Below are 24,511 nucleotides of genomic sequence, written 5' to 3' on the forward strand. Positions count from 1 at the left end.
AGTCAGATTCATTTCAAGAAGAAAGAGACTTTGGGTTCATTTCACCATTTCCAGGTTCATCAAGTTGTGGTAGGCTCAATCCATTGTTCTTTGAGGATCCAGAGTTAGAATTGTTGACAAGTCCATGTCCTTTGGGCCAATTGAATTTCGATTTACTTGATCCAGTGCCCACAGTTCAAAGCCGAACAAAGGAAAACTTAGTTCCAAAACCAGAAATGGCATCGATCAGAGAGCAAAATGGCCAAGTAGAAGGAGCAGTTGGGGGGACATCATCCTCTAACATAGCGTACCCTGTTCCAGAGGAGGGCAAGACGAGTGATTTTGAGTTGAAGAGTGGGTTCCTGCATCATTTGCCTAAGTTCCATGGACTCTCAGGAGATGACCCCAATCAACATCTCACTTTGTTCCAGTTCAACTGTGAGACTATGTGCCCTAGAGGAGCAGACATTCAGATTGTAAAGATGAGAGCGTTTCCTTATTCATTGGAGGATCGTGCTCAAAAGTGGTTGTTTGAGGTACCTGCTGGTAGGATTACTTCATGGACAACAATGGTCAATGAGTTTTTGTCGAAGTATTTTCCCTCATCAAGGGTGACACACATCAGGAAGCAGATAACAGGAATCAAGCAAGGACCAGATGAGTCATTCTACAATTACTATGAGAGGTTCAAATCTCTTGTAGCATCATGCCCAGCCCATGGGATTAGAGAAGGTATGTTGCTTCAATATTTCTATGAAGGATTGCTACAAATGGAAAGAGAGTTCCTTGATTCAGCTGCTGGTGGATCGTTTTTGGACAAGAGCAATGTAGTAGCAAAAGATCTTTTGGAGAAGAGAGCTATGAACAACCAACAATTTGGAACATCTGCTAGTTCTACACGGCAAGTACATGAGACTAACTCGAGTTCAAGCTCTGCTCTAGAGGACAAGGTTGATAAGTTGTCCAAGATGATGAATCATTTCATGAAGATTAGTGGAGCTCAAGTTTGTGGAATCTGTACGGATGGGCACCCTACTGATCAGTGTCCTCAAGTTGCTTCTAGTGGAGGGTATGAGGAAGTCAATGCCCTTGGTTATCAAGGAGGTCAAAGGTACAATCCATTTTCGAATACATACAACCCTGGCCTACGTGATCATCCAAACTTTCGGTGGTCCAATAATGAGAATGTACTAAGGCCACATCAGAATGCTATGCAATTTGGGCCTCGTCCGGCTGGTTTGTTTAGACCACAAGCTCCACTACTCAATGTTCCACCTCCCAACGTGGCCAGTACTCCTAATTATGATGAGATGTTGAAATCTTTAGTTGCTGGACAAAGTCAATTGAATACCGTGACTCAAACTTTGGTGGTGGGTCAACAAGCGAATAGCAAAGACATTGCGGAGCTAAAAACGCATATGGGTCAGGTAGTAGACTTCATGGGCCGTTTTTCTGAGCAAGGAAAGTTGCCAAGTGGTGTCATACCTAACCCAAAGAATGAGCAAGCCCAAGCTATCATGACAAGGAGTGGACTCGAGCTAAAGGAGCGGCCTAGTATTTCTAGGAAGGCCCAAACAACCCATGTTCTTGAGGAGGGTGACGAGATGACTATGATGAATGTCTTGGAGAAAGATCCATCTACCTCCAAGAAGGAGAGTGTGCCGATCCATGAAGCACACAAAGGTACAAATGCTAACTCAAATGAATTAGTTAAAACTAATCCTATTTCGTATGTACCTTTCCCTTCTAGGTTTGCAAAGAGCAAGAAGGATAAATCTGATGAGGAGGTGTTAGAGGTCTTTAGGAAGGTGCAAGTTAACCTTCCATTGTTAGAGTGTATCAAGCAGATCCCTAAATATGCGAAATTTCTTAAGGAGCTTTGCACTTCAAGAAGACAAATTAGGGAAGAAAAGGTAGTGAAGATGAATGAGACAGTTTCAGCTGTCATACAAAGGAAGCTACCCCCTAAGATGAAGGATCCGGGAAGTTTCTCTGTCCCATGTAAAATTGGTAACACATTATTTGATAATGTTATGCTTGATCTAGGTGCTTCGATAAATGTCATGCCATATAATGTTTATCAATCACTAGGATTAGGACCTTTGAAGAATGATAATGTGATTATCCAATTAGCAGATCGATCTAACAAGTACCCTAAGGGGTATGTTGAGGATGTCCTTGTGCAGGTCAGTCACTTGATTTTTCCTGCAGATTTCTATGTGCTAGACATGGAGGTATCACCATTAGAGACAACTCCACTACTTTTGGGGAGACCGTTCATGAGAACTGCAAGGACATGCATCGATGTTGCAAATGGGAGTTTGACGATGGAGTTTGATGGAAATGTTATCAGCTTCAACATTTTTGAGGTAATGAAGTACCCAGTTTCTGACATTGACTCGTGTTATTCTGTGGATGATTCTATTGCACAGGTTATGTCAGAGACGTTGGAAGCATAGCAATTAGCTATGGAGCAAGGGGCCGGATTTGACAAGCATGGGGACCGTGTCCCAAGAGAGGAGTGGGCTAACTTTGAGCCCAAAATTTTTGAAATAGTGAATGAACTTGAAGCTCAACCATACAAAAGGTATCCCTCTTTCTTGTCAATTCCCATTTCCACTAATAAATTGTTACCATCTGTGGTACAAGCCCCAAAGTTAGATTTGAAGGAGCTTCCAGATCATTTGAAGTATGTGTACCTTGGAAAGAATGATACTCTACCAGTTATTGTGTCATCAACACTGAGTAAGCAGCAAGAAGCTAGATTGATTGATGTGCTTAAGAGGAACAAGATCGCTATTGGATGGACTTTGGCGGATATCAAGGGGATCAGCCCTACAACTTGTGTTCATAGGATACTTTTGGAGGATGGCGCCAAGCCTACACGTGATGCTCAGAGGAGATTGCACCCACCAATGATGAAAATCGTGAAAGATGAGGTGATCAAGCTGCTTGATTGTGGAGTGATCTATCCTATCTCAGACAGTCGGTGGATTTCACCAGTGCAAATTGTGCCTAAGAAGAGTGGGGTGACTGTTGTGAAAAATGAGGCGAATGAGTTGGTACCCCAGAGGTTGGTGACCGGTCATAGGATGTGCATTGATTATAGGAAGTTGAATGCTACAACGCGCAAGGATCACATGCCTTTGCCATTCATGGACCAGATGTTGGAGAGATTAGCTGGACACGAGTTCTATTGTTTTCTAGATGGGTACAGTGGGTACAACCAGATATGCATTCATCCGGAGGATCAAGAGAAGACGACATTTACATGTCCATTTGGCACTTTTGCCTATCGACGCATGCCTTTTGGTTTGTGCAACGCACCAGGTACATTTCAACGATGTATGCTTGCTATTTTCTCTGACTTTATCGAAAATATCATTGAGGTCTTTATGGATGATTTTAGTGTTTATGGAAAAAACTTTGATGCATGTTTAGAGAACTTAGAGTTAATCTTGAGAAGGTGTGTAGAAACTAACCTTGTTCTTAATTGGGAAAAATGTCATTTCATGGTGAATCAAGGGATAGTTTTGGGACATATTATATCTGCTAAGGGTATTGAGGTAGACAAGGCTAAGGTTGATATTGTTCATCACTTACCCTCTCCCACAACTGTGAGAGAGGTTCGTTCTTTCCTTGGTCATGCAGGATTTTATAGGAGATTCATCAAAGATTTTTCCATGGTGGCGAGACCTATGTGTACCCTATTGCAAAAGGAGGTGTCGTTCATATGGGATGATGCATGTGAGAAAGCGTTTGTGAAATTGAAAGAGTTGTTGACTAGTGCACCCATCATTTGTCCTCCGGATTGGAACTTGCCCTTCGAATTGATGTGCGATGCTTCAGACTATGCAATTGGGGCAGTGTTGGGCCAAAGAAGAGAAAAGAAGCCTACAGTAATTTACTATGCGTCTAGGACTCTTAATGAGGCCCAGATAAATTATTCGACTACTGAAAAGGAGCTTCTGGCTGTAATCTTTGCTTTAGAAAAATTTCGATCATATCTTTTGCATTCTAAAGTTATTGTGTATTCTGACCATGCCGCATTAAGATATTTGATGACTAAAAAAGATGCTAAGCCCAGGTTGATCCGGTGGATACTGTTGATTCAAGAATTTGACCTTGAGATTCGAGATAAGAAGGGAAGTGAGAATGTGGTGGCTGATCATTTGAGTAGGATCGTGCGAGATGAGGAAAGAGAGCCACTACGTGAGACTTTCCCAGATGAGCAACTCTTTGGGATGGAGGTAAGTGTGCCTTGGTATGCAGACATTGTCAATTATTTAGTTACTAAGACTTTTCCTAGTACACTTTCGCATGCTAATAAGGCTAAATTGAAGAAAATGGCTAGACATTATATGTGGGATGAACCGTATTTATGGAAACAATGTAGTGATCAAGTCATTAGGAGATGTGTCCCAGAAAATGAGCATAGGTCAATTCTTAACTTTTGTCATAATGAGGCATGTGGAGGTCATTTTGGGCCTCGTAGAACAGCTTTGAAGGTGTTTGAATGTGGATTTTATTGGCCTACTATTTTTAAAGATGCATACATGTTTTGTGTTTCTTGTGATAGGTGTCAACGGACAGGTAAGATTGGTCCAAGAGATCAAATGCCCCTTACTCCTATTATTACTGTCGAAATTTTTGATGTGTGGGGTATAGATTTCATGGGTCCATTTCCTTCATCTAGAGGATTCGTGTATATCTTATTGGCTGTTGATTATGTGTCAAAGTGGGTGGAGGCAAAGTCTACCAAGTTTAATGATTCAAAAGTGGTTGCAGGTTTCTTGAGAACTAACATATTTTGCAGGTTTGGAGTACCACGTGTTTTGATAAGTGATGGAGGTTCTCATTTCTGCAACCGGACAATTGAGGCATTGCTCAAGAAGTATGGAGTAACCCACAAAGTTTCGACACCATATCATCCTCAGACAAGTGGCATGGCAGAAGTGTCTAACAGAGAAATCAAGAGAATTCTGGAGAAAACTGTAGGTCCAACAAGGAAGGATTGGAGTGATCGGTTGGATGATGCATTATGGGCCTACAGGACCGCGTACAAGACACCTATTGGGATGTCACCATTCAGATTGGTGTATGGGAAGGCATGTCACCTTCCAGTGGAGTTAGAGCACAGAGCATGGTGGGCGGTGAAGAAGTTCAACATGAACTTGGATGAAGCAGGTCTACATCGAAAGTTGCAGCTCAATGAGCTTGAGGAGATTAGGAATGAGGCTTACGATGCTTCGTGGATTTACAAGGAGAAAACCCGTGCTTACCATGACAAAATGATTAGAGGAAAGAAGTTCCAAGTGGGCCAGAAAGTTCTGTTATTCCATTCGAGACTTATGTTATTTCCAGGGAAACTTCGTTCGCGTTGGGTTGGCCCATTTGTTGTTACTAACGTGTTTGCTCATGGTGCAGTTGAGATTAAAAGTGATACAACATGGAAGACATTCAAGGTGAATGGGCATCGACTTAAGCCCTACTATGAGCCATTTGAGGAGCACACGTATGAGGAGACAATTGTGAGAGATGCGCCTAACGGAGAATGAACATGAGAGAGTCTAGGCTGAGAGACTATAAAACTCAAGCGCTGCATGGGAGACAACTCATTTCAACCGTATCTGTGGAGGAGTCGTCTACGGGAGTTTGAATTTTCTAATCCCTTCACTCTTATGGTTGAATTGTATATGTGTTGATATGTGATCTTATTCTATGCTTGTGAATTACATTCTTACTATTGAGCTTACATTGAGGACAATGTAATTTTCTAAGTGTGGGGTAGGGTTGCAAGTTCATTGATTGTTTGTGTCATGATAAAAAAAAATCCAAAAAAAAGAAATATTGCTTTATTGAGTCTTAGGATGCCCCTAAAGTCTAGGATGATTATGTCTCTAAAATACATAGATGATGGTTTTGCATTTCATACGAATTGAATTGTAAGTTTCATTGATGATGTGGATTTGGTATGAACATGTGAGATTTGGATTGATTGATTATGACATACATGTTTTGGTTAGTTTAAAGTCCATAACAACCTGTGAGTTTTTGAGCTTATATGTACTTTTTTTTTTCATGAGATGTAATTTGAAATTTCCTGATTATTCATGAACCTCATTATTCTTTGCATATTCAATAACTATGTGTCATAGCTTTTAATGGACTCTAGAATTTACTAGAACTCACTTTTGTGATTGTTGAAACATTTAAGTCATAAAATGCTCTGATTTTGAAAATGATTTATGGATCATTTCTAGGAATACCACCACTTTAGCCAAACAACCATGTATCCCTATATGTGCCCTGTTTGGGACCCCTTAGTTGAACCACATTTGAGCCTACATTGAGCCTTTTCTTCATCACCTATGTTATCACCATGCTTAGTATAGTTACCTCTACCTTGTCCTATAGATTTGGCAGAATTCTTATTGAGATGATGTTGTGATGATACATGAAATAAGTGTGGGGTGGAAAACATTTGAAAAAAAATCAACAAGCTTTTAAGCAAGCATTGCCGAAAAAAAAAACAAGAAAAAGAAAGAAAAAAAGATAATGATGAACTCGGCAAGAAAAGAAAAAAAAAATGTTATGTTGTCTTTCATTTGTGATTTGGAGTTGAGTTGTAATTGAAGGTCTAAAAATTTTTACTTGACCTTTGTCCATATTCACTTTGTGGTTAGAATGATGATTGTGCTCAACTTGTTATATTCGGCCCCTGATGGTGTGTGGTGTCATAAGGATGATGTTTACTCTGCTAAGTCTATAGGATTACCTTTGTGATTCATTGATATTCCATGCCTTTAGCTACACCTAAACATTTACCTTATCTAATGATCCTAATGATTCTTAAAATGAGCAAATCTTGGTTTGTGGAGATGATCACAAGAGTTGAGCATATGGTTTTGGTCCATTTGTGCACTTAGTTGTTAAATGAGGTTTTCCTATGTTATTCACAAAGTGCTTTCATTTGTTGAAATATGCAAGTTATTTGATGCCTTAATATCCTTTCTCTTGCATATACTTATGTGTGAATGATAACCATGAATCTGAGTGAAAAGAAGAGAGTATGCCTTGTGAGGAGGATTGAATTGACTAAACATGTTAAATGTTTATTGTCTCGTATCTGACTTATTCATACTATGAAGCATGTTTATGAAACTTGGAATTTATGTGTTTACATTCAAATGCTTAAACTTGAAAACTATGTGTTTTGAGATTCTGAGACAATCATTTAGGGGCAATAGTGTATCATTTAGTTTTATTTTGCTAAGGGACTAGCAAAAGACAAGTGTGGGGTAGTTGATAGGAGCATTTTGTGCGACGTTCTTAACATGTTTTTACCTCAATTTGTACTTTGCTTAGCCCTTATTATTGTACTATTGAGTCATTGAGTCGTAGTAAGAGTCTTGGGCGGTATTGGATGTATTTTTGTGCTTACATGAGTTAAAAACGCATAATTGGTCTAGAGTCCTAGTTTGACTAGGAATCCTTGTTAGGTTTTGAAACTAATTATCTCTTACTTATGATTTTATTTTCTTATTTTCAGATTGGATTGAAGAGATAATTAAAAAAAAAAAGATGGAGCCAAGTCATGCAACAATTAAATAGAAGATGATCATTAAAGGCATAAAACATGGCATGTTTTAGGGAATAAAACATGGCATGTTTTAGGGAATAAAACATGGCATGTTTTAGGGAATAAAACATGGCATGTTTTAGGGAATACAACTTTCCATGTTTTAGGGATTAAAGCATGACATTATTATAGGAAGAAAGAAGCAATTTTAAACCCTCCATCTTTCCTCTATATATACATGGTTTCACCTCTCAAATATGATCACTTCTCATTTGCATTCAAGAGCCAAACCTCTACCAAAATACTACCTCAAACATCCTTTACCAAAACAGCAAGCCATTCTCCCCATATACAAATTCCATCTCCACCGAAATCACCATTGAAGACACACCTCCAAGGTTCCTACAACGTGTGATTTTCGCAACTCTTCCCCACGGGTTTGTTCGTTTTTGATTTTTTTACAATACTTTGTCTATGAAGATTGTAGTATGATGTTTGTGTGGGATTATTGTTTTGTATTAAGAATCGAAATTTTCAGATTGTTGTATTGGATTTTTGGTTCTTTACCAAATTAATGGTTTCCTATAATTAATGAGTTTGTATTTCTATTGTTGTGTTCCAATCATCTTTCTCATACTTTTAGATAATTTTCAGATATGTGCATATGAATTTAGTGCTTGGATGTAGTCCCTAAGATTGTGTTTGAGTGCTAGATTCATCAACCATATTGACACAAATCGAATCATGCCCTAAGTAGGTTCGGTTTGTGTTCATTAAAAGTGGTAAAAATTCTGGAAATTTGCATGTAAAACCATGGTGGGTGACGCCATACATGAAACATGTCTCCAACAAAGATTTGGTGCTTAAATGTAATTGAATTTGATTTATACTCTAAGTGTTATTGAATTTGATTGCATGCAAATTTAGATTAGGCCCTAAGTCAATCTAAATGTTAATTGAAATCTTGCATGATTAGATGATCCCCTAAGGCTCTAATTGTATTGGTGTCTAAAAAGTATGTAATTGGTTGAGTTAGAATGCATGATAGGTTCGAACTTGTAATTATGTGGTGTAATGGTAAATTTGGTTTAAGTTTGTTAAAGAGAAGTCGATCATGTAAATAATAATTTAGGTTTTATTTTAGTAGTTAATAATCAATCTCAAACCCCCCATTATTTGTTAACACTAAAAGTTTAGAGTTCCCTTCAATTCCCCGGAAAGAACGATCCCTGCTTATTATATACTAACGATGATGTTTTACAGGGTTTATTATAGACGTTTTAACCAACGCTCTATCAATGATACTTTTGGAGGATGGCGCCAAGCCTACACGTGATGCTCAGAGGAGATTGCACCCACCAATGATGAAAATCGTGAAAGATGAGGTGATCAAGCTGCTTGATTGTGGAGTGATCTATCATATCTAGGACAATCGGTGGATTTCACCAGTGCAAATTGTGCCTAAGAAGAGTGGGGTGACTGTTGTGAAAAATGAGGCGAATGAGTTGGTACCCCAGAGGTTGGTGACCGGTCATAGGATGTGCATTGATTATAGGAAGTTGAATGCTACAACACGCAAGGATCATATGCCATTGTCGTTCATGGACCAGATGTTGGAGAGATTAGCTGGACACGAGTTCTATTGTTTTCTAGATGGGTACAGTGGGTACAACCAAATATGCATTCATCTGGAGGATCAGGAGAAGACGACATTTACATGTCCATTTGACACTTTTGCCTATCGACGCATGTGTTTTGGGTTGTGCAATACACCAGGTACATTTCAACGATGTATGCTTGCTGTTTTCTCTGACTTAATCAAAAATATCATTGATGTCTTTATGGATGATTTTAGTGTTTATGGAAAAGACTTTGATGCATGTTTAGAGAACTTAGAGTTAATCTTGAGAAGGTGTGTAGAAATTAACCTTGTGCTTAATTTGGAAAAATGTCATTTCATGGTGATTCAAGGGATAGTTTTGGTACATATTATATCTATTAAGAGTATCGAGGTAGACAAGGCTAAGGTTGATATTGTGCATCACTTACCCTCTCCCACAACTGTGAGAGAGGTTCGTTCTTTCCTTGGTCATGCAGGATTTTATAGGAGATTCATCAATGATTTTTCCTTGGTGGTGAGACCTATGTGTACCCTATTGCAAAAGGAGGTGTCGTTCATATGGGATGATGCATGTGAGAAAGCGTTTGTGAAATTGAAAGAGTTGTTGACTAGTGCACCCATCATTTGTCCTCCGGATTGGAACCTGCCATTCGAATTGATATGTGATGCTTTGGACTATGCAATTGGGGCAGTGTTGGGCCAAAGAAGAGAAAAGAAGTCTGCAGTGATTTACTATGCATCTAGGACTCTTAATGAGGCCCAGATAAATTATTCGACTACGGAAAAAGAGCTTTTGGCTGTAATCTTTTCTTTAGAAAAATTTCGATCATATCTTTTGCATTATAAAGTTATTGTGTATTCTGACCATGCAGCCTTAAAATATTTGATGACTAAAAAAGATGCTAAGCCCAGGTTGATCCGGTGGATACTGTTGATTCAAGAATTTGACCTTGAGATTCGAGATAAGAAGGGAAGTGAGAATGTGGTGGCTGATCATTTGAGTAGAATCGTGCGAGATGAGGAAAGAGAGCCACTACGTGAGACTTTCCCAGATGAGCAACTCTTTGGGATGGAGGTTTGGAGTACCACGTGTTTTGATAAGTGATGGAGGTTCTCATTTCTGCAACCGGACAATTGAGGCATTGCTCAAGAAGTATGGAGTAACCCACAAAGTTTCGACACCATATCATCCTCAGACAAGTGGTATGGCAGAAGTGTCCAACAGAGAAATCAAGGGAATTCTGGAGAAAACTATAGGTCCAACAAGGAAGGATTGGAGTGATCGGTTGGATGATGCATTATGGGCATACAGGACCGCGTACAATACGCCTATTGGGATGTCACCATTTAGATTGGTGTGTGGGAAGGTATATCACCTTCCAGTGGAGTTAGAGCACGGAGCATGGTGGGCGGTGAAGAAGTTTAACATGAGTTTGGATGAAGCAGGTTTACATCGAAAGTTGCAACTCAATGAGCTTGAGGAAATTAGGAATGAGGCTTACGATGCTTCGTGGATTTACAAGGAGAAAACCTGTGCTTACCATGACAAAATGATTAGAGGAAAGGAAGTCCAAGTGGGTAAGAAAATTCTGTTATTCCATTCGAGACTTATGTTGTTTCCATGAAAACTTCGTTCGCATTGGGTCGGCCCATTTGTTGTTACTAACGTGTTTGCTCATGGTGCAGTTGAGATTCAAAGTGATACAACATGAAAGGCATTCAAGGTGAATGGACATCGACCTAAGCCCTACTATGAGTCATTTGAGGAGCACACGCACGAGGAGACAATTGTGAGAGATGCGCCTAACGAAGAATGAACATGAGAGAGTCTAAGCTGAGAGACTATAAAACTCAAGCGCTGCATGAGAGGCAACCCATTTCAACCGTATATGTGGATGAGCCGTCTACGGGAGTTTGAATTTTCTAATCCCTTCACTCTTATGGTTGAATTGTATATGTGTTGATGATCTTATTCTATGCTTGTGAATTACATTCTTACTATTGAGCTTACATTGAGGACAATGTAATTTTCTAAGTGTGGGGTAGGGTTGCAAGTTCATTGATTGTTTGTGTCATGATATAAAAAAAATCCGAAAAATGAATTAAAATTTTTTATTGCTTTATTGAGTCTTAGGATGCTCCTAAAGTCTAGGATAATTATGTCTCTAAATGCATAGATGATGGTTTTGCATTTCATACGAATTGAATTGTAAGTTTAATTGATAATATGGATTTGGTATGAACATATGAGATTTCGATTGATTGATTATGACATACATGTTTTGGTCAGTTTAAAGTCCATAACAACCTGTGAGTTTTTGAGCCTATATTTACTTTCTTCATGAGATGTAATTTGAAATTTCGTGATTGTTCATAAACCTCATTATTCTTTGCATATTCAATAACTATGTGTCATAGCTTTGAATGGACTCTAGAATTTACTAGAACTCACTTTTGTGATTGTTGAAACTTTTAAGTCATAAAATGCTCTGATTTTGAAAAGGATTTATGGATCATTTCTAGGAATACCACCACTTTAGCCAAATAACCATGTATCCCTATATGTGCCTTGTTTGAGACCCCTTAGTTGAACCACATTTGAGCCTACATTGAGCTTTTTCTTCATCACCTATGTTATCTACATGCTTAGTATAGTTACCTCTACCTTATCTTATAGACTTCGTAGAATTCTTATTGAGATGATGTTGTGATGATGCATGAAATAAGTGTGGGGTGGAAGACATTTGAAAAAAAAATCAACAAGCTTTTAAGCAAGCATTGCCGAGAAAAAAAACAAGAAAAAGAAAAAAAAAGAATGATGAACTCGGCGAGAAAAGAAAAAATGTTATGTTGTCTTCCATTTGTGATTTGGAGTTGAGTTGTAATTGAAGGTCTAAAAATTTTTACTTGACCTTTGTCCATGTTCATTTTTCACGTTAGAATGATGATTGTGCCCAACTTGTTATATTCGGCCCCTGATGGTGTGTGGTGTCATAAGGATGATGTTTACTTTGCTAAGTCTATAGGATTACTTTTGTAATTCCTTGATATTCCATGCCTTTAGCTACGCCTAAATATTTACATTATTTAATGATTCCAATGATTCTTAAAATGAGCAAATCTTGGTTTGTGGAGATGATCATAAGAGTTGAGCATATGGTTTTAGTTCATTTGTGCACTTAGTTGTTAAATGAGGTTTCCTATGTAATTCACAAAGTGCTTTCATTTGTTGAAATATGCAAGTCATTTGATGTCTTAATATCCTTTCTCTTACATATACTTGTGTTTGAATGATAACCATGAATCTGAGTGAAAAGAAGAGAGTATGCCTTGTGAGGAGGATTGGATTGACTAAACATGTTAAATGTTTATTGTCTCGTATCTGACTTATTCATACTATGAAGCATGTTTATGAAACTTAGAATTTATATGCTTACATTCAAATGCTTAAACTTGAAAGTTATGTGTTTTGAGATTCTGAGGCAATCATTTAGGGGCAATAGTGTCTTATTTAGTTTTATTTTGCTAATGGACTAGCGAAAGCCAAGTGTGGGGTAGTTGATAATAGCAATTTGTGCGACATTCTTAACATGTTTTTACCTCAATTTATACTTTGTTTAGCCCTTATTGTTGTACTATTGAGTCATTGAGTCGTAGTAAGAGTCTTGGACGGTATTTGATGCATTTTTGTGCTTACATGAGTTAAAACGCATAATTGGTCTAGAGTCCTAGTTTAACTAGGAATCCTTGTTAGGTTTTGAAACTAATTATCTCATACTTATGATTTTATTTTCTTATTTTCATATTTGATTGAAGAGATAATTAAAGAAAAAAAGATGGAGCCAAGTCATGCAACAATTAAAGATGATCATTAAAGGCATAAAATATGACATGTTTTAGGGAACAAAACATGGCATGATTTAAGAAATTAAAGCATTGCATTATAATATGAGGAAAGATGCAACTACCCTCATTCTTTCCTCTATATATACATGGCTTCATCTCTCAAATAAGAACACTTCTCATTAGCATTCAAGAGCCAAAACTCTACCAAAACACCACCATAAATTTCCCTCACAAATTAGCCAAGCCGTCCACCCCAAAACTATCATCATCTCCACCGAGTTTCACTATTGAAGACACACCTCCAAGGTTCCTACAACGTATGATTCTCGCAACTCATCTTCATGGCTTCGTCTATTTGTGTTAATCTACAATTCTTTGTCTATGAAGATTGTAAGTTGTTATTTATGTGGAAATATTGGTTTTGTATTTGTTTTAGAATTTTCAGATTATATTTGATATTTTTTTAGACTATACCGAATTTATGTTCTTATAATTATTGAAGTTTGTATTTCTATTGTTGTGTTTTAATAATATTTCTCATACTTTTAGATAATTTTCAGATATGTGCATATGAATTTATTGCTTGGATGCAGTCCCTAAGATTGTGTTTGAGTGCTAGATTCATCAACCATATTGACACATATCGAATCATGCCCTAAGTAGGTTCGGTTTGTGTTGATTAAAAGTGGTAACAAAATTCTAGAAATTTGCATGTGAAACCATGGTGGGTGACGCCACACATGAAACATGTTTCCAACAAAGATTTAGTGCTTAAATGTAATCTTGTTTGATTTCTACTCTTAAGTGTTATTGAATTTGATTTCATGCAAATTTAGATTAGGCCCTAAGTCAATCTAAATGTTAATTGAAATCTTGCATGATTAGATGATCCCCTAAGACTCTAATTGTATTAGTGTCTAAAAAATATGTAATTGGTCGAATTAGAATGCATGATATGTTCGAACTTGTAATTATGTGGTGTAATAGTAAATTTGGTTTAAGTTTGTTAAAGAGAAGTCGATCATGTAAATAGTAATTTAGGTTTTATTTTAGTAGTTAATAATCAATCTCAAACCCCCCATTATTTGTTAACACTAAAAGTTTAGAGTTCCATTCAATTCCCCGGAAAGAACGATCCCTGCTTATTTTATACTAACAATGATGTTTTACATGGTTTATTATAGACGTTTTAACAAACGCCTATCAATATATCAGAATCATTAGTGAAGGAAAAAGAGTTCTACGAAAATCAATAGTTATACACTGTACCATATTCATTCACTTGTTTTAGATATGTGCTCCCAATTTATCTGTATGTTTCTCATTCCACCTTTCACAGTAGACCTACTTTTGTAGAAATTCCCGAGTAAATACCTGAAACAAAAGCTAACTATCAAACATTACACTTGCATTTGATTGAAACAATACAAATTATGTTGATTGCAACGACATCGATGCTATGCATTTTTGCAAATTGTCTGCACACACGTATATGGTTTATTCTTTCGACAGTAGTTTATTATTCATTTATTCTTGAAATGACCTTCTGTTCTTAGGTTGTTTTAATCTTGGACTAAGGGGGTGTACCTATTTGGTTTTTCAGGTTCGGATGCCTAGTTGCAACCATATTTTGATTTGTGTGTTTTTGCTTGGCAGTATATTTGTGTTTGGTAATTCCTAGAAATTATTTTAAAAAGAGCATTGAGTGTCTAATAATCTTCAGTATCTTCTGATTCTGCAATCCCATACTTTGAAATTTATGCTTGTTTCTCAGCATTCTGCGGTTAACTTACCATATTCTAGATGCTATTATTCTGAACTTGGATATTGTTAGAATTCATCATAACAGAATGTGGTACTCTGGTTTTAAAGTCGGAAATCTCGGAATCATGCAAATTAATCATTTAGCTGTAAGTGATAGAATTATATATCAAGGACATATGCGAGTAGCTCCCAAGCTCCTTGATTGGCTTCGGCAATCAATAAATTGGTGTATCAATTTGTTCTCGGACCTGTGTTTGATCTGAAAATAGATTTACATTAGAGGATTATGCTGATAGGATTAGAGCACTTTATTGGCAATATAAAACTTTTGTACTCGATGTCAATATTGACAGTTACCTACCCTTTTTTGTGGCATTTTCTCACAGGTGTTGTAACAGGAACTTCATATGTTGTCATTCCATCAAGGGCAATCTTCTTGCAAATAAATTTTGTTATCGTTATTAGAGTATCTATAACAAGAATTTATAGTAGACGAAGAGAAGTTATCTATTTATGAAATGATTCATTGTACATTCATATTCAAATAGATGTATTAAATCAAAATCATTAATTATTTATTGCCATTTTTTCCTTGACTAAAAATTGTAAGCAGCTATTTGTACATGCTGGTCCAATATCATATGTTTATTTTCAAATGTCACATATTAATCATAATGTCTTTTAAGTTTTGAGAGTTGAGAAAAAATAGTAAGGAAATAATACATTTATGTAGTTACGTGATCAGAAACAAATTGTAATGGAATACATTTAATTAATAAAATTTAAATCTATCCAATATTTAATCATATGAAACACTATAATTCAATAAGATCAATTTGAAATTATTACATGTCAAAATTGGTCATTTGACAAATTAAAAGCACAAGCCAACTTGAGATTACCAAACGTTTTGTCACTATTTCTATTACTAAAAGTCACTTATAAAAGTCAGTTTACCAAACACTTAGCTACTTTATTTATCAGCTATTTATTCTCAAAAATAAATATAAGTCAGCTTATTCAATAAGCACAGCTGCACCAAACACATCCTATTTCTTCCCAATTCAATGCTTCTATAACACAGATCTATGGCATAATCAACTCTAGAGCCAAACAGTCGGTATTTAACATGAATGGAACAAACATATGATACAGAAAACAAACGCGATCCCGATTTCAATTGCTATACTACTATCATCAATCATACATTATCAACTCTAAAGCTGAAAAAAGGCAAGCAAACTCATATCAATCAGCAAATAAGTCTAATAAATATTAAGAAAAGTAGTTATATTGAAACAGAAGAGAGTAGTAGTGGTAGTGGTGGAGGTAGAGTTAAAACGGGGCATTTAAAGGCGGGAATGATTGATCTACTATACAAACTGTCTGGCTATGTTTTTACCTTACTCGTCGATCTGCTTCGAGCGACGGCCGGGATGTACCCTGGGCTGTCTTCAATCTACGACCAAAATTCTCCATCTTCAACTTCGTATAGTCGTGGTCCAAGTGCGAGCTTGCCGAGTGGAACTCGACGGAATAACAAATACGCTTCTTCACTCCCCGACTGCAGATGTCGGAAGCCACAACTTGGCAGCGGATGTTGATTGGGCTTCCTTCGATCTGGATAGTGGCGATTGGTTTCGCTCCGCCCTCAACCCTAATTTCGCGATCGGGATTAACTGGCGTTACTGTTCCGCATACAACAACAAACGTCGCCGTTCGGCGCGAACCAGCCGTTGCCGGTGATCAAATCAAGAAACAGAAGAAGGATGGAGAAACTGGGAGGGTATCACTTCGAAATGGGAAACTAATGAATGCTGCGAACAAAATGAGCCTCTCTACATTACAGTTAACACAATCACTCTCTTTACTTAGGTTCAACAGGGAGGATTATAAGACTGATGTAACAGTAAGCCTGGTAGGAGTACTACACAGAAGTGACAGAACTGAGAGCTCTCAATCTAATATTTTACAGAAATCTGCAAACGGATGCCCATTTATACCGTAAGAGGGGCATAAGTCTCGACTTAAAAGCATATGGAAAATGGCATAAGAAACTCTTGAACAAGTAGGATTCCAAAAACTCTGGAGCGAACTGATCAACTCATGACACCGTGTTCATAAAGGTAGCACCTCCCAGGGGACTAGGAATCCCCTCAAAGGAGGAGAAATATTTGCGATGTAACACTAGATCCAAGTTCTACTATATAACAGAACAGCAACCATGAATTCGTGTCTTCGAATATGAGTCGCAAACACTAACAATGTGTGATATCAAGACAGAAACTGAGAAACATCTCTTTGAACAAAGTAAATACTGAATTCCCTCAAAAGTATCACCTCATTTAATACAACTCATGCAATCTAAACTTGACTAAAGATTATAGCAAGTACTAGATCAAATAAAACTTGAGTTTATTCCACAAAATATAACATAATCCAAAGAAAAGGATACTGAATTAACAGAAAGACATCTAGTAGACAGAGTAATTATCACTGAGTGAAGCTCCAGGGAAGAAAAGATTGTAGATGGATCTTACGATTGGAACTACAGCCACAAGTGCAATTTGAAGTTGTTCAGAGCTGCTTGTTCTAATCGAGATTTGTCCGCTGCGCTTGTTGTTCAATCCTGCACGAAGAGCTATCTTGTAGTCTCGTCCAAGGGATAACTGCGACTGCAAATTCGCCCCCAGGGCCAAGTCACCCCTCCACTTCACCAGAGACAGACCCAATGTTGATTGATTCTGGCCAATTGGAAAATCTGCTTCCCTCAACCGCACCTCCAAATTGGCTCCATATGCTGAATCACCCTGAGATCTGACAGTCCCAGCAGTACCCACCAACACCAGGCGCTTGCCGATAGCAATCTGATCCTCAAGTTTGACTCCAGTGGATACATTTTCACCTAAAAATGTCACAGACACTCCAGCGGCAGTTTTGTTTCTCTTCAAATTTTTCCATTTGGTTTCCCCTCTGACAATGTATGCAAGTTGCTTTCCTATGTTTTGAATGTCAAAACCTGCCATACTTGATCCATTCTCCCCATGCTTTGCAGCAACTGAAGAATCCATATGGAGATTAAACTCCTTCTTGTCCTTTGTAACTTGAACGGCAACAGTAGCAGGAAAAGTATTAACAATGGCTTCACTGAATTCAACATTGACACCATCATACCCACAATCATGGTCCCAGCCTTGGGCATCTAATACCGGCCTGGCCAAGAACTGAGAAGTTGGCTCCAAGAAGCGGTACCTGTAAGCTGGATTGTCACTATCAAAAGAAACAGGCAGATTCATATCAGGTAATGCAACTGGCACAGCTGCTGGGGCTCCATTTTCGGGATCTTCTTCACCCAGATAACCATACTCATCTGCACTAGCCTTATTACCCTTCTTCATTTCTTTCATCCTCTTCAACTCTTCTCTCCACATCTTCTTCTGGAGAAGCTTAACCCTGTAATCATACTCCTCAAGGTATGCCTTCTTCTGCTCTTTGCTAAGCTTAGCAATCTGAGATTTTTTGAGAGGCTTGAATGATGGAAGCTGATCATACTCATCCTCCTCTTCCTCATTATCAGAATCAGACAAGTCGGCCAAGTCGATGTCTGAGTCAGCATTCTCACCACCTTGATCACCAGAGAGTTTTGGATGCGCACGAGGCTGCAGCAGCCAAGACAACAAGTATGGAAGAGGAGCTGAACGTGTGCGGAAACCAAATAGCTTTCGGTGATCAAAAGATTCTGCAGGCTTTGAGAGATTAGTTGCCTCAGCTAAGACCTTCATAGAAGAGCTCAAGAGCAGCAGCTGAGGTCTCCAGCTTTGACCATTTGGGAGCACCTTCTCACCTTCTCTGTTCTTTCGACAAGAGGGGTGATTCTCTACAAGAGATATTGGACTCATCATACCTGGATTTGAAAATCTTATATCCCCCATAGCTTGTCCAATGGTCTGCTGGAGGATCTGTGACCTCTGAGCAACAAACAGCTCATAATTAAGAGGAGAACCTGATGGTCCATCAGGAGGAGCAGAAGCAGCATGGGTTAGAGTGACAATAGTACTTCGCCAAATTGAAGGGCCAAAAGCACTAGTAATTGATCTTAACACTGGCACATCATTGAGATCCCTACTCTGGGTGTCCAAACGGTCCACATAGAGGACAATATCTGGGGGGCATTTCTTCGTGAACTTCTGCACGGAAGATAAAATTTTGCGGTTTACATTCTGTTCCATTGCAGCAGATTTAAGACCAGGTGTATCAAAAACCCTAATCTTGATTCCATCGACTACCCCAACAATTTCTTTCACAGTGGTTGTTGCTGGTCCGAAGGCATAAATTGGAGTCTTCTCTTCACGAAAAATAGAATTAATGGTAGCACTTTTCCCCACGCCTGTTTTCCCAAGAACCAATATGTTCAAGGAAAAGTCCAAATCGTCCTTCCCATCTGCTTCAAGCTCGAGGGCTGTTGTCTTTGCAGCTTCTTCGCTAAACTCACGACTCCTTAGCCTCCCTGAAACAAGATTTAGGCGGTATAGGACCTGCTTCACTATTGAATCTTCTGTAGAAACACCTAATCTCTGGACAAGCCTTAAGAACTTAACCCTTATCTGCTGAAACTTTTCCAGTTTCATTCTCTCTTCTTCAGTCAAGCTGTCGTCAGTATCTCCCCCTGCCATAGCATTGGAAAATAGGGCAGAAGGGTCTAATCGTGCACCAGGTCTCATTGGCCGCATTGAGGATCCCAAACCAGCAGGACGCTCGACAGAAAAAAGCCTGGATCCATCTGGGGAAGAAAATGTGCCATTGCCACCATCTGATGCACCACCACCTGTTGCTGCTTTCAGAAGAGCTGCCAATGCAGCAGAATCAAATAACTCTTTTCCACCCCCTTCTTCATCAGTATCTACTTCTTCGTCTGAGTCTGTCACAATCTGCCCATCAACTCTCTGAGACTCATCACGGTAACTCAGAGATCGCTCACCATAACTCTCTGCAGCCGAATAAGAACCAGTACCCGACTCTCGTTCCAACTCTTCCAAAAATTGTTTAGCAGCTGCAGAGCTCCCAAATATCACACCATCATTTTCCCCTTCATCATCCTTATCCTCATCATCATCGTCATCATATTCAGCTTCAACACTTATCTCTTGTTGTGCAATGGTACTTGGTTCCAAAGATCCAATGCCACTCTCACTGAGAGAATTCTCTTCCTCCTCTAGCCTTATTTCTCGGTCAGTTGCAATCTTTTCAACACTTTCAGCCGCATTCAGCACACTATCTTCAGAAACATGATTCACGGACAGAGTTTCATCTGGCACTACTTTTACTTCCGCAGCACTTACCTTCGTTGAGGGCTCTTCCTGTCCAGGTGCAGAACTAGACTTCAGTTCAAGTTCTTTATCCTCTCTCCCCTCAAGATCAACTTCATCAGCCACAACAGTTTTCTCCTCCACATTCCCGGAATCAGCAACAAACACTTTGTCAGACTCGGACGGCAATTCAACATCATGGCTAATTTGATTAAATCCATTCTCTAAGCTCACACCTGCTGGAACCTCAATGCCTTTGATTTCAGACTCCTCAATCTTCTCCACATCCCCAACAACAGCTGCTCCTGTATGTGACAGATCAACATGTACAGCTTGCACAACTGAATCGCCCTCGCTACCTTCTTCTTCAACCAATTCATCATCTGCGGAGTCAGCGACAACCACTTTTTTGGACTCCAAATCCACAGCCACCACATTTGTATCACTTGGCAATTCAGAATCACGGCCAATCTGATCAAATCCATTATCCAAGCTCACCCCTGCGGGAACCTCCAACCCTCTAATTTCAGACTCCTCAATCTTCTCCACATCCCCAACAACAGCTGCTCCTGTATGTGACAGATCAACATGTACAGCTTGCACAACTGAATCGCCCTCGCTACCTTCTTCTTCAACCAATTCATCATCTGCCGAGTCAGCGACAACCACTTTTTCGGACTCCAAATCCACAGCCACCACATTTGTATCACTTGGCAATTCAGAATCACGGCCAATCTGATCAAATCCATTCTCCAAGCTCACCCCTGCGGGAACCTCAATGCCTTTGATTTCAGACTCCTCAATCTTCTCCACATCCCCAACAACAGCTGCTCCTGTATGTGACAGATCAACATGTACAGCTTGCACAACTGAATCGCCCTCGCTACCTTCTTCTTCAACCAATTCATCATCACCGGAGTCAGCGACAACCACTTTTTCGGACTCCAAATCCACAGCCACCACATTTGTATCACTTGGCAATTCAGAATCACGGCCAATCTGATCAAATCCATTCTCCAAGCTCACCCCTGCGGGAACCTCAATGCCTTTGATTTCAGGCTCCTCAATCTTCTCCACATCCCCAACAACAGCTGCTCCTGTATGTGACAGATCAACATGTACAGCTTGCACAACTGAATCGCCCTCGCTACCTTCTTCTTCAACCAATTCATCATCTGCGGAGTCAGCGACAACCACTTTTTCGGACTCCAAATCCACAGCCACCACATTTGTATCACTTGGCAATTCAGAATCACGGCCAATCTGATCAAATCCATTCTCCAAGCTCACCCCTGCGGGAACCTCCAACCCTCTAATTTCAGACTCCTCAATCTTATCCACATCACCCACAACAGCCGCCCCTGTATGCGTCAAATCAACATGGACAGCTTCCACAACCGAGTCAGCAACATCAACACCACGTTCTTCAACCGACTTCTCAACTGCTGGTTCTGGTTCAGCAATAACCACTCCATCAGTCTCAGCCTCAGCAACCACCACCTCTGCTTCTTTCGGCTCCTCAACCTCACTGCTAATCTTATCAAACTCATTCTCCAACCTCACCCCCGCCGGAACCTCCAACCCTTTAATCTCAGACTCCTCAATCTTCTTCTCCACATCCCCAACCACCGCCGCGCCGGTGTGTGTCAAACCAACCTGCACAGCCTCCACCACCGAATCACCTCCACCAGCAAACCCCACACCATTCTCACTACTCTCCCTGACAACTTCCTTGGCACCATTAGCCTCTACAACCTCCAAAACAGACCCCAAACCCTCCTCCGCCGCAACTTTCGGCTTCTCCACACCACCACCATTCTCCTTCACCACCTCGGCGAAACTCAAACCCTTCTCCGCCACAGAACTCTCACCCGCCTCCTCAAACACCTCCTCACCTTGTACTTGTTCTTCGCCATCATCACTATCGCCCGAGACCTTAGCAATCGGCCTCAGAAAAAACTCGGAAGAGCTAACAAGCTTAACACCCTTACCATTCTCAACTACTTCTACCTCCTCCTCCGGAGCTAGGGCTGGTCCTCCTCTAACAAACGCCCTATCCACAACAGGACCGAAATCCTCCTCCCCGCTGGCGAAGCCCTCCTCCTCGTCGGAGCCGAGACCTGGCCGGGGATCGGTTTCGTCATCATCAAAATTTAAAGAGGTTTTAGCTAAATTGACATTGATTTCAGAAGCGGAGGAGTGGTGGGGGAGGTGCGGCTTGGGGGAGTCCATTGATGGATAGATAGAGGGAGCGGGGATTAGGGTGGGATAGGGTTTTGGATTGGGTTTTGGGGAAAGTGAAGGGGAATTGGGGACGGGCAAGGGAAGGAGGAGGATAAGGTTTATGAGAGAGAGAGAGAGAGAGAGGCTGAGCCTCACGGGTTGTTGGGTTAGAGGCGGGTCTGCTCCGTCTCCACTGTGTTCCTTCGACTCCTCAATGTACCTAATTGTCCTTTCTCCTTCTTTGCATTTTTTTCTTCTTCTTTTTTAGGATGATCTCCATTTGTTTTTCCTCTTGTTTTACTTCATCTTGACCTAATGTCCGACTTCCCACCATTTGGTAAGATATTTTGGTGTAGATGAGCTTGACAGAGTTTACACAGGTTTACTCAATAGCAATAAACAGTCCTGAAGTCGTTTTATGTGTAATTCACATATCTACGATTCAGAATATAATTGTTAAATTATAATGTTGCAATAAGATGTGCGGGATTCCGGTGGTCTAAAATCGGAGTTGGAAAGCCTCATGGATACCGTTGACAATATGTGATTAAACACTTACAGTTTGTGACAAATTCTTGATTTTGGCATTTGAAAATGGTTGGCTTTAAACGCACTATTTTGCAATACTTGTGAGAATCGGGTTTGTACAATTGGATTAATTGCATGCTTGAGTCATGACGATGGAAATAGTGTGTATACATACTCATATGCAAACAGAGGCAAATCTATGTTGATTTCGTTTCAATTGTGGAACAAGTAATAGTTTACGTAACTTTATATAAAGGACTAAATTTTCGGTGAGAATGAAAATATCGAGAATCCGAAAATTAGAAATTTCGGGAAAATTTGGTTTAAAAAAATAATTAAGTAAATTGATGGAAATTTATATAAAAATATGGAAAGTTTGAATGAAATTTTGAGAAATATTTATTTGATCAATTATCTACTATTTGTCATAAGAAATTATTATATAGCTATTAGTTTATAGTGAGTTATAGTAATTTGCGGTGAAATATCGTCGAGTATTATTAAAAATCTACTGAAAAAAATAAATATATATATATATATACTCAAAGGGAGACTAACTCATCACGTCTTATTTACATATGATACATTAAATATAATATTATATAAGTGATTTAGAACCACATAAAATATATATGAGGTACAAAAATTTCACTATTTTCATCATATCTTTGAGTAAAATTTTGATTATATTGTGAAGAATAATCATTAAATGATACATCACATTTCTAAGTTTGCATACACTAACTTATATGTCAACCATATGGGTCGTGAGTGATTGATTGTGGGTTGTGGCACTGGTAATTCCCATTTGGATCAACTGATAAGTATTTCTCAACTTTGTCTATAACCATAGGTTGTGAAGATTGTGCATCAGATTGTGTCCATATATTTTTAGTTGATTGCATCTCATTAGAGAATAAGTATGGTGGATAAGGCATGTTCAATTTCTCACGTAAGGGTAAGGTTCATCATTGTTTATTCCTAGACCAAAGAGGTTTGATTCCCCTCAACAACTAGTTCAGTTTTATTTCAATTTTAGGTGAATGTTTAGACATGAAATGCAATATATAACAATAAATTAGTGTAATAAAGTTGACTATAACTTTGTGCTTGTAAAATGATGAATTAGATGTTCGATTATTCTAACCATTGATTTTTTTATTTAATTTAAAGTTTGTATAACACGTGGCGATATTATAAAAATATCGCAAAATTTCGAAAATTTCCATCGAAAAATGCTTGTATGTAACGGATATATCCATATGTAAAAAAAATGAAAAAATTTCGCAAAAATATCTAAAAAATTCTGAATATTTTTCAGTCTTTGTTTTATATTACCAAAAAATATCTAGCGGTAACATTTCACAATTATATTAATCTTTTTTAGATAATAAAACCACAAAACATCCTCCAAGACTACTAAAAAGTACAAACTATCATCACAACACAGCCCCCACCAACACAGATCACACAGAATAAAGTTGATAATCAAACCAAACACGAAAAGAAATAAACTGTAAATCGACTAGACCCAACTCAAGGCCTTTTTTAGAAAATGTTACCAAAGGTCAGGATCTCCTTGTTCTTGTCAGACCTACTTGTTGTTGCGTCTTCTAAACTCACTCATTTGTTCCCATTCGAAAGATGACGTCGAGGACTGGC

At 38.9% G+C, this 24,511-nt stretch overlaps 1 protein-coding gene across 12 annotated transcripts; it reads right to left on the reverse strand.

Moving 5' to 3' along the window:
- Positions 1-17,079: 17,079 nt before the first annotated feature.
- LOC126782188 (translocase of chloroplast 159, chloroplastic) lies at positions 17,080-22,491 on the reverse strand. Of its 12 annotated transcripts, XM_050507398.1 has the most exons (4): positions 21,674-22,490; positions 21,086-21,136; positions 20,722-20,803; positions 17,080-20,457 (listed from the first exon to the last, which is right to left on the reverse strand). In XM_050507398.1, the coding sequence occupies exons 1-4, from the start codon at positions 22,328-22,330 to the stop codon at positions 17,267-17,269; spliced, it is 3,981 nt and encodes a 1,326-aa protein (XP_050363355.1). In that variant the 5' UTR covers positions 22,331-22,490; the 3' UTR covers positions 17,080-17,266. The 12 variants fall into 12 exon arrangements, with proteins under 12 accessions (XP_050363355.1, XP_050363351.1, XP_050363353.1 ...); XM_050507394.1 differs by having other exon boundaries at positions 20,722-21,136; positions 21,674-22,491; XM_050507396.1 differs by lacking the exon at positions 21,086-21,136 and having other exon boundaries at positions 20,722-20,872.
- Between the last annotated feature and the right edge of the window lie 2,020 nt (positions 22,492-24,511).

The sequence above is a fragment of the Argentina anserina genome, chromosome 2, assembly GCF_933775445.1.
Source record: "Argentina anserina chromosome 2, drPotAnse1.1, whole genome shotgun sequence".
NCBI lineage: Eukaryota > Viridiplantae > Streptophyta > Magnoliopsida > Rosales > Rosaceae > Argentina > Argentina anserina.